The sequence below is a fragment of the Hemiscyllium ocellatum genome, chromosome 38 (assembly GCF_020745735.1).
Source record: "Hemiscyllium ocellatum isolate sHemOce1 chromosome 38, sHemOce1.pat.X.cur, whole genome shotgun sequence".
NCBI classification, from domain to species: domain Eukaryota; kingdom Metazoa; phylum Chordata; class Chondrichthyes; order Orectolobiformes; family Hemiscylliidae; genus Hemiscyllium; species Hemiscyllium ocellatum.
Genome location: NC_083438.1, coordinates 16,154,975 through 16,168,150, shown reverse-complemented (window position 1 = coordinate 16,168,150; position 13,176 = coordinate 16,154,975). Strand labels below are relative to the sequence as shown.

General features: G+C 44.3%; 1 protein-coding gene across 1 annotated transcript in view; it reads right to left on the bottom strand.

The window, feature by feature from the left end:
* LOC132833898 (deleted in malignant brain tumors 1 protein-like) overlaps positions 1-13,176 on the bottom strand; it is a 57,282-nt gene that overhangs the window by 28,559 nt on the left and 15,547 nt on the right. The window contains 1 exon segment of the mRNA XM_060852557.1: positions 8,865-8,900. Coding sequence (XP_060708540.1) covers positions 8,865-8,900 — 36 coding nt within the window.

The following is a 13,176-nucleotide window of genomic DNA, read 5'->3' as shown; positions in this document are numbered from 1 at the left end:
GAGGACTGCAGATGCTGGAGATCAGTGTGGTGCTGGAAAAGCATCATCCAAGGAGCAGGAGAACCGACATTTTGGGCATAAGCTTGTCATCGTAAACGTCGACTCTGCTGCTCCTCTGATGCTACCTGCCTGCCGTCCCTTTCTAGCACCACACTTTTCGACTCTAACGGTTCTTCCTGACCAAATCTTTTTGCTTCAACCTAAAAGTTTTGAGGCAATAGAACAGCATCCAATTCAGTGCAACACCTTTGGGGAATTGTACTTGCTTTCCTGTTTTCTACAGTTGGTAGCGATTGATGGTTTTGGAGCTGTTATCTAGGTCATTTGGACAGTGTGTATATTAGGTGTGATACTCACTTTTTTTTCTACTGGGACCAAATTAGTGGTGATCAAATGGTCTCAATGCTCTGCTGGGTAGTTGGACTGTTCTCTATACTGTAGTTGGATAACCAATCCATCTGGCAACCATAGTATACTCATTTCTTTCAAACCCTCATGAGATATGGCCATCACTACCCCGGCCGTGTATCACAGGCACCTCCCATTCTCTGTGTAAAAAAACTCATCTCTCACATCTCCTTTGACTTCCCCTCACTTACATTTCATATATTCCATGTTGACCTCTGGCCGATGGAGACATTTCCACCATCACCAATTACTGAACATAAGCATTGTAGGACCAGCAGTTGGTGAAAAAGGCAAATGGGATTTTGGCCTGTGGATTTGAGCACAGGAGCACGAATGTCTTCCTGCAATTGTACATGGTGAGAGCACCCTGGGCTATTGTCTTTGCTGTTTGGATCTTCTTATCTGAGGAAGGGTGTCCTGCCGATGGAGCGAGTGCAGCAAAGGTTTACCAGACGATTCCTCAGATGGTAGGACTGGTGTCTGAAGGGAAACGGGATCATTTAAGCCAATACTCACCAGAGTTTACAAGAAGGAAGGATTGATCTCATAGAGACCGATAAAATTCAAACAGTACTACACAAGGTAAATGCGGGAAGAATATTCCTGATGACCAGGAGAGTCCAAAGCCAAGGGTTACAGTCTAATGACACAGGGGTCAGCCATTTAGGACTGAGATGAGGAGGAATGTCTTCAATCAGTGTAGTTTAGAAGATTGAGGGAGAACTCCTGGGAGGACAGCAGTTATTGGGAAAGGAAACATGAAAAATAGGAGCAGTAGTAGGCCATTCAGTGCTTTGAGCCTGGTCCACTCATTCAGTAGGAATGACCATCCGACTCAGTTGTTCTTGTGTATTTCCCTTTGATCCTTTTAGCCCCAAGAACTCTAACCCCTGCCTTCTTGAACAAAATTCAGTGTTTTAACCCCAACCACATTCAGTCTTAGGCAATTCCACACGCTCCCTGCTGTCCGAGTGAAGACAGTTCTCCACATCTCAGTCCTCTCCCATCTCCTTCAGAACATGACAACCTGATTATGCACTCCCCCTGTACAGCAAAATGACTCAGTGGTTAACATTGCTGCCTTACGGTGCCAAGGACCCAGGTTCAATCCCAGTCTCGGGCAACTCTTTGTGTGGAGTTTCCACTTTCTTCCCATGTCTGTGTGGTTTCCTCCAGGTCCACCAGTTTCCTCCTAAAGATGTGCAGGTGTGGGTGGATTGACCACGCTAAATTGCCCATAGTGTCTAGAGATGTGCAGGCTTGGTGGGTTAGCCATGGAAAATACAGAGTTACAGGGACTGAGTGGGGTGTTCTTTGGAGGGTCCCTGTGGATCCAGTGGGCCGAATGGCCTGCTACAACATTATAGGGATTCTTTGGCTATCAGGAACATCCCTCCTGCATTTAGTTCTGATCGAATTTTATGAGTTTCTATTACATCCCCTCTCATTCTTCTAAACTCCAGTGAGTATAGACCTAATGGATCCAGTCTGTCTCATATGTTGATCCTTCCGTCCCAGGAATCGGTCTGGTAAACCTTTGTTGCACTCCCTCCATAACAAGACATCCTCCAGTGTCCCACCTGCCTTTGTAACTCCCCTAATAACTTGTCCTACTGTCTTCAGGGATCTGCAGGATCAGTCTGTCGCTCTGAGCTTCCCTAACTATTGCTGGATGCCCCAAATATCAGACAAAAGTGGCCACTAATCTCTGTGAAAAATAAGAAAAGTTTGTTGAAAAATGTACAATTAAACTCATCAAAATCATATAATGTACTCAATAAAAAGAACACTTGCCAAAGTGTCTACTTGTGTCATTTTGAACTTTCTGAGAAGATAGAACATAGAACAGTACAGCACAGAACAGGCCCTTCAGCCCATGATGTTGTGCCGACCACTGATCCTCATGTATGCACCCTCAAATTTCTGTGACCATATGCATGTCCAGGAGTCTCTTAAATGTCCCCAATGACTCTGCCTCCACAACTGCTGCTGGCAACGCATTCCATGCTCTCACAACTCTCTGTGTAAAGAACCCGCCTCTGACATCCCCTCTATACTTTCCTCCAACCAGCTTAAAACTATGACCCCTCGTGTTAGTCATTTCTGCCCTGGGAAATAGTCTCTGGCTATCGACTCTATCTATGCCTCTCATTATCTTGTATACCTCAATTAGGTCCCCTCTCCTCCTCCTTTTCTCCAATGAAAAAAGTCCGAGCTCAGTCAACCTCTCCTCATGAGATAAGCCCTCCAGCCCAGGCAGCATCCTGGTAAACCTCCTCTGAACCATCTCCAAAGCATCCACATCTTTCCTATAATAGGATGGCCAGAACTGGATGGTCTAACCAAAGTTTTATAGAGCTGTAACAAGATCTCACGACTCTTAAACTCATTCCTCTTTTAATGAAAGCCAAAGCACCATATGCTTTCTTAAAAACCCTGTTCACTTGGGTGGCAATTTTAAGGGATCTATGTACCTGCACACCAAGATCCCTCTGTTCCTCCACACTGCCAAGAATCCTATCCTTAATCCTGTACTCAGCTTTCAAATTCGACCTTCCAAAATGCATCACCTCGCATTTATCCAGGTTGAACTCCATCTGCCACCTCTCAGCCCATCTCTGCATCCTGTCAATGTCCCGTTGCAGCCTACAACAGCCCTCTGTACTGTCAACGACACCTCCAACCTTTGTGTTATCTGCAAACTTGCTGACCCATCCTTCAATCCTCTCATCCAAGTCATTAATAAAAATTACAAACAATAGAGGCCCAAGGACAGAGCCGTGTGGGACACCACTCACCACAGACTTCCCGGCAGAATATTTTCCTTCTACTGCTACTCTCTGTCTTCTGTTGGCCAGCCAATTCTGTATCCAGACAGCTATGTTCCCCTGAATCCTATTCCTCCTGACCTTTTGAATGAGACTACCACGGGGAACCTTATCAAGTGCCTTGCTGAAGTCCATATACACCACATCCACAGCTCGACCCTCATCAACTTTTCTAGTCACATCCTCAAAGAACTCGATAAGGTTTGGGAGGCATGACCTGCCCCCCACAAAGCCGTGTTGACTGCATTTAACCAAGCCATGCTCTTCCAGATTGTCATAAATCCTATCCCTCAGAATCCTTTCTAACACCTTGCAGACAACAGACGTGAGATTGACTGGTCTGTAATTGCCTGGGATTTCCCTATTTCCTTTTTTGAAGGGAGGAATTACATTTGCCTCTGTCCAGTGGAGAGCGAGGATGAAAAGATCTTCGCAAGTGGTGAAGCAATTACATTTCTCATTTCCCAAAGCAACCGAGGACAAATCTGGTCCGGGCCTGGCGACTTGTCAATCTTAATGTTTGACAAAATTTTCAGCACATCAGCTTCCTCTATCTCTATCCATTCCAGCATGCACACCTGCTCTTCAAGGGTTTCATTCACTCCAAAGTTCGTTTCTTTCGTAAAGACAGAAGCAAAAAACTCATTTAGGGCTTCCCCTACCTGCTCAGACTCCACACACAAGTTCCCTATGCTATCCCTGATCGGCCCTACTCTTTCTTTGACCATTCTCTTATTCCTCACATAAGTGTAAAATGCCTTTGTGTTCTCCCTAATCCGTTCTGCCAAGCCTTTCTCGTGCCCCCTCCTGGCCATCCTCAGACCATTTTTAGGCTCCTTCCTCACCTACCTGTAATCCTGTAGAGCTGAGCTTGACCCTTGCTTCCTACACCTAATGTAAGCTACCTTTTTCCTTCTGACGAGAAGCTCCACCGCTCTCATCATGCAAGGTTCCTTTACCTTACCCCTTCTTGCCGGTCTCAGAGGGACATATTTATTCATCACTTGCAACAACTGTTTCTTAAACACTCTCCACATGTCTATAGTGCCTTTACCATGGAACAATTGCTCCCAATTCATGCTTCCTAACTCATGTCTAATTGCATCATAGTTTCCTCTTCCCCAATTAAATATCCTCCCATTTTTTGTGATCCTCTCCTTCTCCATAGCTATGTAGAATGTGAGGCAGTTGTGGTCACTATCACCAAAATGCTCTCCCACCACAAGATCTGATACCTGCCCCGGCTCGTTTCCGAGCACTAAGTCTAGAATGGCCTCTCGCCTTGTCGGCCTGTCAACGTACTGAGTTAGGAAGCCCTCCTGAACACACCTTACAAAAACAGCTCCATTCAAATCTTCTGCTCGAAGGAGGTTCCAATCAATATTGGGAAAGTTAAAGTCACCCATTACAACAACCTTACTACGTCCACACTCTTCCAAAATCTACCGACCTATGCTTTCTTCCATCTCCCTGCTGCTATTGGGGTCAGTGAGAACATTCAAAGTTTGGGAGAAGATTTGTAGCTCGGGCGCTCGCTGTTGTGGTTCTGTTCGCCGAGCTGGGAGTTTTTGTTGCAAACGTTTCGTCCCCTTTCTAGGTAACATCCTCAGTGCTTGGGAGCCTCCTGTGAAGCGCTTCTATGATGTTTCCTCCGGCATTGATAGTGGCTTGTCTCTGCCGCTTCCGGCTGTCAGTTGCTGTCCGCTGCAGTGGCCGGTATATTGGGTCCAGGTCGATGTGTTTATTGATAGAATTTGTGCATGAGTGCCATGCCTCTAGGAATTCTCTGGCTGTTCTCTGTTTGGCTTGCCCTATAATAGTAGTGTTGTCCCAGTCAAATTCATGTTGTTTGTCATCTGTGTGTGTGGCTGTTAAGGATAGCTAGTCGTGTCGTTTCGTGGCTAGTTGGTGTTCATGGTTGCGGGTTGGTAGCTGTCTTCCTGTTTGTCCTATGTAGTGTTTTGTGCAGTCCTTGCACGGGATTTTGTACACTACGTTGGTTCTGCTCATGGGTATCGGGTCCTTTGTCCTGGTGAGTTGTTGTCTGAGAGTGGCTGTTGGTTTGTGTGCTGTTATGAGTCCTAGTGGTCGCAACAGTCTGGCTGTCAGTTCGGAAATGCTCCTGATGTATGGTAGTGTGGCTAGTCCTTTGGGTTGCGGCATGTCCTCATTCTGTTGTCTTTCCCTTAGGCGCCTATTGATGAAATTGCGCGGGTATCCGTTTTTGGTGAATAACTTGTATAGGTGTTCTTCTTCCTCTTTTTGCAGTTCTGGTGTGCTGCAGTGTGTTGTGGCCCTTTTGAATAGTGTCCTGATGCAACTTCGTTTGTGTGTGTTGGGGTGGTTGCTTTCATAGTTCAGGACTTGGTCTGTGTGTGTGGCTTTCCTGTATACCTTCGTGCTGAATTCCCTGTTCAGTGTTCTCTGTACCATCACGTCTCGGGATGGGAGCTGGTTGTCCTTTTCTTCTTCTCTCGTGAAACGTATTCCTGTGAGTGTGGCGTTGATGATCCGGTGTGTGTTCTCTATTTCTGTGTTTTTAATGATTACAAAGGTGTCGTCCACATATCTGACCCAGAGTTTGGGTTGTATTTGCGGTAAGACTGTTTGTTCTAACCTTTGCATTACTGCTTCTGCTATGAGTCCAGAGATAGGTGAGCCCATGGGTGTTCTGTTGATTTGTTCGTATATCTGGTTGTTGAATGTGAAGTGTGTTGTGAGGCACAGGTCCAGTAGTTTAAGTATGCCGTCTTTGTTAATAGGTTCAACGTCCTGTTGTCTGTTCTGTATGTCCAGCAGATTGGATATTGTTTCTCTGGCTAGGGTTTTGTCGATAGAGGTGAACAGTGCCGTTACATCGAATGAGACCATGGTTTCTTCCTTGTCTATGTGTATATTTCTGATGATGTCCAAGAAATAGAGAACACACACCGGATCATCAATGCCACACTCACAGGAATACGTTTCACGAGAGAGGAAGAAAAGGACAACCAGCTCCCATCCCTAGACGTGATGGTACAGAGAACACTGAACGGAGAATTCAGCACGAAGGTGTACCAGAAAGCCACACACACAGACCAAGTCCTGAACTATGAAAGCAACCACCCCAACACACACAAACGAAGTTGCATCAGGACACTATTCAAAAGGGCCACAACACACTGCAGCACACCAGAACTGCAAAAAGAGGAAGAAGAACACCTATACAAGTTATTCACCAAAAACGGATACCCGCGCAATTTCATCAATAGGCACCTAAGGGAAAGACAACAGAATGAGGACATGCCACAACCCAAAGGACTAGCCACACTACCATACATCAGGAGCATTTCCAAACTGACAGCCAGACTGCTGCGACCACTAGGACTCATAACAGCATACAAACCAACAGCCACTCTCAGACAACTCACCAGGACAAAGGACCCGATACCCATGAGCAGAACCAACGTAGTGTACAAAATCCCATGCAAGGACTGCACAAAACACTACATAGGACAAACAGGAAGACAGCTACCAACCCGCATCCATGAACACCAACTAGCCACGAAACGACACGACCAGCTATCCTTAGTAGCCACAGATGCAGTTGACATACAACATGAATTCGACTGGGACAACACTACTATTTTAGGGCAAGCCAAACAGAAAACAGCCAGAGAATTCCTAGAGGCATGTCACTCATCCACAGATTCTGTCAACAAACACATCGACCTGGACCCAATATACCGGCCACTGCAGCGGACAGCAACTGACAGCCGGAAGCGGCAGAGACAAGCCACATCAATGCCGGAGGAAACATCACAGAAGTGCTTCACAGGAGGCTCCCAAGCACCGAGGATGTCACCGAGAAAGGGGACGATATGTTTGGAACAAAAACTCCCAGCTCGGCAAACAGAACCACATCAGTGAGAATATCCTGGGAATTACAGACTAGTCAGTCTTGCGTCTGTGGTGGGCAAATTATTGGAGAGGATTCTGAGAGACATGATTTGTGATTACTTGAAAACCATAGTTTGATTAGAGATAATCATCATGGCTTTATGAGGGAAAGGACATGCCTCACAAACCTCATTGAATTCTTTGAGAATGTGACAAAACACGTTGGCAAAGGTAGGAGCAGTGAATCTGGGGTACATGCATTGTAGCAAGATGTATGATAAGGTTCCCCATGGTAGGCTCATTCAGAAAGGAAGGAGGCATGGGATACAGAAATATCTGGCTGCCTGGAAACCGCATTGGCTGGCCTATAGAAGACAGAGAGTGGTCGTAGATGGAAAGTATTCAGCCTGGAGCTCGGTGACCAGTGTTTTTTTTAGATTAGATTACTTACAGTGTGGAAACAGGCCCTTCAGCCCAACAAGTCCACACCGACCTGCTGAAGCGCAATCCACCCCCCTACATTTTACCCCTTCACCCAAGACTATGGGCAATTTAGCATGTCCAATTCACCTAACCTGCACATCTTTGGACTGTGGGAGAAAACCGGAGCACCCGGAGGAAACCCACGCAGACACAGGGAGAATGTGCAAACTACACACAGAGAGTCGCCTGAGGTGGGAATTGAACCCAGGTCTCTGCCACTGTGTGGCAACAGTGCTAACCACTGTGTCTCTGTGCCGCCCTGTTCTGCAGGGATCAGTTCTAGGACCTCTGCTGTTTGTGATTTTCATAAGGAATGAGGATGTGGAAGGTGGGTTAGTAAGTTTGCCGATGACAAAAAGGTTGGTGGAGTGGTTGATAGTGTGGAGGGCTGTTGAAGGTTGAAATGGGACATTGATAGTGTGCAGAACTGGGCTGATAAGTGGCAGATGGAGTTCAATTTCGAAAAGTGTGAAGTGATTCATTTTGGAAGGTTGAATTTGAATGCTGAATACAGGGTTAAAGGCAGGATTCATGGCAGTGTGGAGGAACAAAGGGATCTTAGGGTCCATGTCCATAGATTCCTCAAAGTTGCCACCCAAGTTGATAAGGTTGTTAAGGCATATGGTGTATTGGCTGTCATTAGAAGGGGAATTGAGTTTAAGAGATGCAAGGTTATGCTGCAGCTCCATGGAGCCCTGGTTAGACCACACTTGGAATATTATGTTCAGTTCTGGCTATTTCATTATAGGATACCTGTGGAAGCTTTAGAGAGGGTGTGGGGGAGATTTCCCAGGATGTTGCCTTGATTGGACAGCATGTCTTATGAAGAAAGGTTGAGGGAGCTAGAGCTTTCCTCATTGGAGCAAAGAAGAATGAGAGGTGACTTGATAGAGGTGTACAAGATGTTGAGAGGTATAGATAGAGTGGATAGTCAGAGACTTTTTCCAAAGGCAGAAATGGCTATCACAAGGGAGCATAATTTGAAGGTGATTGGAGGAATGTTTAGGGGAGATGTCAGAGGTAGGTGCTTTACGCAGAGAGGGTGAGGGTGTGGAATGCACTGCCACCGGTGGTAGTAGAGTCAGACACATTAGGGACATTTAAACAACTCTTGGATAGGCACATGGACTATAGTAAAATGAAAGATATGTAGGTTAGTTTGATCTTAGAGTATGATGAAAGTTTGACACAACATTGAGGGCCGAAGGGTCTGTAATGTGCTGTACAATTCCATGATCTATGTTCCAGAATAAATTAGATACTGACCCTGGGAAAGAACCGTCCGCTGTATGGCCAGAAATACTGAAAGAGAAATTGAAACAAAATCAGCCTTCTGTTTAGCATTTGCAAATGATGTTTCCTTGCTTTAGAACAAAACAAAATTTCACTTAATATACTTAAATACTGCAATATTCTCAACAGAAGGTACAATAACATAGCAATAACCATAATACAATAAATATTATTATAGGTTTATTACATATTGCATAATCCATAATATTTGGTCTCAAACACGATTCAATATCTTTTAACTTACCACTGTATCATTCATGATAATAATTATAAAATTATCATTATAATAAAATGCAGTGAGTAACATTAGAGTTGAAATTTCAGTATTTAGGATTATTATTATATAATAATATGATATAACAAATATAATCTTAATAAATTACATTTCACATTAATAAATTATATATATGACAGCATGCAATATTGCATCAACTGCATATAGAATACAATTGTTAATTATATATACTTAAGACTTTGTACAACATAAACAGTTACTAATATAAAAATACAATGTATGTACTGTAATTATTAGAGAACACATACATTCGTTCGATATAATGTACACCAGAACCTTTATATAATGTACAATGTATTCAGAAACTTTTTCCCAGAGCAGAAATGGCTTTCACAAAGGGGTATAATTTGAAGGTGATTGGAGCAAGATTTAAGGGAGATGTCAGAGATAGGTTCTTTACACAGAGAGTGGTGGGTGCGCAAAATGCTATTCTATGATATTATTTACATACATTTTATATACTACATTTAATATATATGTACTCAATATAAGATAATGTGCATTCTTATTAATTAATTGATTTAACTGAATATATATATATATAACATATATAATTAATATGGGGCGGCACGGTGGCACAGTGGTTAGCACTGCTGCCTCACAGCGCCAGGGACCTGGGTTCGATTCCCGCCTCAGGCGACTGACTGTGTGGAGTTTGCACGTTCTCCCCGTGTCTGCGTGGGTTTCCTCCGGGTGCTCCGGTTTCCTCCCACAGTCCAAAGATGTGCAGGTCAGGTGAATTGGCCATGCTAAATTGCCCGTAGTGTTAGGTAAGGGGTAAATGTAGGGGTATGGGTGGGTTTCGCTTCGGCGGGTCGGTGTGGACTTGCTGGGCCGAAGGGCCTGTTTCCACACTGTAAGTCTAATCTAATCTAATAATATAATGAATATTTTAAAATGTTTGTGTGTTTTTTATTTGATTTATAACATGTCTTTTTGTAAATGCATGACTTTCTAAGAACCTGGGGAAAGATAGAACAGAAGATGTATTATAGATTCTTCTCCACATAGAACTCCATCCTGCTTTGAAACTGTGCTGGCATTTGTTCACTCTCTTTGAGCTCAGAAATAGGAAGGGTGCGGTACCAATGTTGGAGCTGTACTATAGGCCTCCCAACAGTGAGTGTGAGATAGAGGTACAAATGTATAAACAGATTATGGAAAGATGTGGGAGCAACAGGGTGGTGATAGGAAATTTTAATTTTCCCAACATTGACTGGGAATCACTCAATGTTAGAAGTCCAGATGGAGCACTATTTGTAAGGAGCATCCAACAGGGCTTTCTAGGGCAGTATGTAAACAGTCCAACTTGGACCTAGTGTTGGGGAATCAGCCAGTGGTTGAAGTTTCAGTAAGGGATTACTTTGGAAGTAGAGATCACAATTGCATAAGTTTTAGAATATTCATAGACAAAGATGAGAGTGGTCCTAAGGGAAGAGTGCTAATTTGGGGGAAGGCCAACTTTACCAAAATTCGGCAGGAGCTGGGGAATGTAGACTGGAAGCTGCTGCTTCAAGGTAGATCCACATTCGATATGTGGGAGGCTTTTAAAGAGAGGTTGATTAGAGTGCAGGAGAGACATGTTCCTGTGAAAATAGGGATAGAAATGGAAAGAATAGGGAACCACGGATGACGGATGAAATTGTGAGACGAGCTAAGAGGAAAAAAGGAAGCATACATAAGGTCCAGGTGACTGATGATAGATGAAGCTGTTAAAGTATTGACATGAGACGCCCAGGGAATCTCTTATGGACTCAGACCTTTAAGCCTCTCTTTCTTGGTTCGTCCCGGAGATCGTACTCTTTGGAAGGTTGGAATAAAAACCTCTTACTGACAAACTAGTTTAACTTTAGTCATCCCGTTTATTTACCAATAGCATCACTATTATAACATAACACTGATACCTATAAGCTAAACTAACTAGTTTCGAATAACCTAGGAGAGCAGGGTACTAGCTCTTCAAGTGCCCCAGCAGGCTACTTTGCTGGACTGTCACAAACAGGCTTCCTTTATCCAAAAAGTTGACAAAAATACTGCATGTTCTTAATTAGACAGATAACAGTGAAAGTCAATAATTCATAAGGAAGAAAAGTTAATAGACAGGACTGTGTAAGCTTGACTAATCACTCCTACAGGCCTTAAGCCATTCATCAGGTGGGAAAAACATACCCGGCCAAGTTAGGCACCGGTTAGTGAGATAAACTCCTATCATAAAGAGGTACAAGTCTGAGCTAATTGGAGAGTTCATAAGGTAACCTTACACAACTCACATGTCAGATACAATTGTTTTACAAAATGGCTTCTTAGCAAGGAGGGCAAACTTTTGATAATAAAATGGCTTCCTGACACATTTTGCCAGAATCTCTTCAATGTTAGGCCTAGAATAATTTCTAAGCTAGGAACAGACTCCTGCTTTTTAAACACTGAATCATTCTGTACCTGAGGCCGAGATGTTGCATTTAAATTGATTCATTAGTCTTCAAAATAACATGCTTTCTTTTCACAGTTATGATTCAAATTCAAATAAGACAAACGATCTGATTAGTTAGAATTGACAGTGGGGCAGTCTGTAAGGTCTGTAGAGTGGTCTGCAAGAACAGCAAGTAAGCAAAACTAAGAACTGCAGATGCTGGAAACCAGAGTGTAGATTAGAGTGGTGCTGGAAAAGCACAGCAGGTCAGGCGGCATCTGTGGAGCAAGAAAATCGATGTTTCGGGCAAAAGCCCTTCATCAGGAATAGAGGCAAGGAGCCTCCAGAGGGGAGAGATAAAGTCCATTCAGATTCTCAATAAGTGGGCAGCACGGCCTCACAGCGCCAGAGACCCAGGCTCATTTCCCGCCTCAGGCGACTCTCTGTGTGGAGTTTGCACATTCTCCTCGTGTCTGTGTGGGTTTCCTCCAGGGTGCTCCAGTTTCCTCCCACAATCCAAAAAAAATGTGCAGGTTAGGTGAACTGGCCATGCTAAATTGCCCATAGTGTTAGGTGAAGGGGTAAATGTAGGGGAATGGGTCTGGGTGGGTTGCGCTTTGGCGGGTCGGTGTGGGCTTGTTGGGCCGAAGGGCCTGTTTCCACGCTGTAGGTAATCTAGTCTAAGTCAAGTGCCTCCTGTGGCAAGTCATCATCCGGAGGAGCAGACTCTGAAAGATACTGGATTTCAGCATGGAAGTTCAGGCATGGAGGTAGAGGGGTAGACAAGGGTCGATTAATTGGATTCCGCTTTGGCTTAGGTGTAAAACAATGTACAGTCCATTTCATGCATAAGCGGACGACAATGTATATTCCTCGGATGAGACTAAGGATTATCAGTACGTCCCACACGATCCATCCACACAGTGATCATAGCCAGCAAGTAACACTGAATCCACATGAATCGGACGATGGTGGGGCAGGAATCTTCCCTGCGCCTTGACCCGTTTCGTTGATAACATCTGTGTCGTCCAAAATGTCTTTTGAGAAATCATTGATGTAGGTGCAATGTTGCGGGTCAATGACTGAACAAACGCCTCCTTCTTTAGCATTGAGGAAATCTAGCACCAGCTGATTCTGAAGCATCACCATCCGGGTCTTCTACAACTTTTTGTTCACCAGCTTCAAAGCGTGGGCAGTTGAGTTGGCATGTTTTTCAATGTCATACCCAAGGTCACTTATCTGATCTAGGGCTTTCTCAACAGCGCAGCCAGGTGTAAGCCCTCACAACAACCTGGACCTCCAGGTTTGTTGATGGAAGTCATCAAAGTCCCGTTTTGTTTTTCTTCTACTTTTTGCTCTGTACTGATACACAAGTTGGTGGGCGTTCCATTTATCATCTACTTCAGGTACTTCATGCTGGAGGTTAAAAAGTGGTAAGGTGTGTACGAGGGCACAATGTCCGTCCCAATCATTGGGTAACTATGGGTAGGCTTTGTTTATGCATCGTCAGTGAAGGCCAAAAGGAATTCCAAGGGTGCATCTCTGTGAGTGAATGATGAGTCCACCCAGAGTGAGAGCTG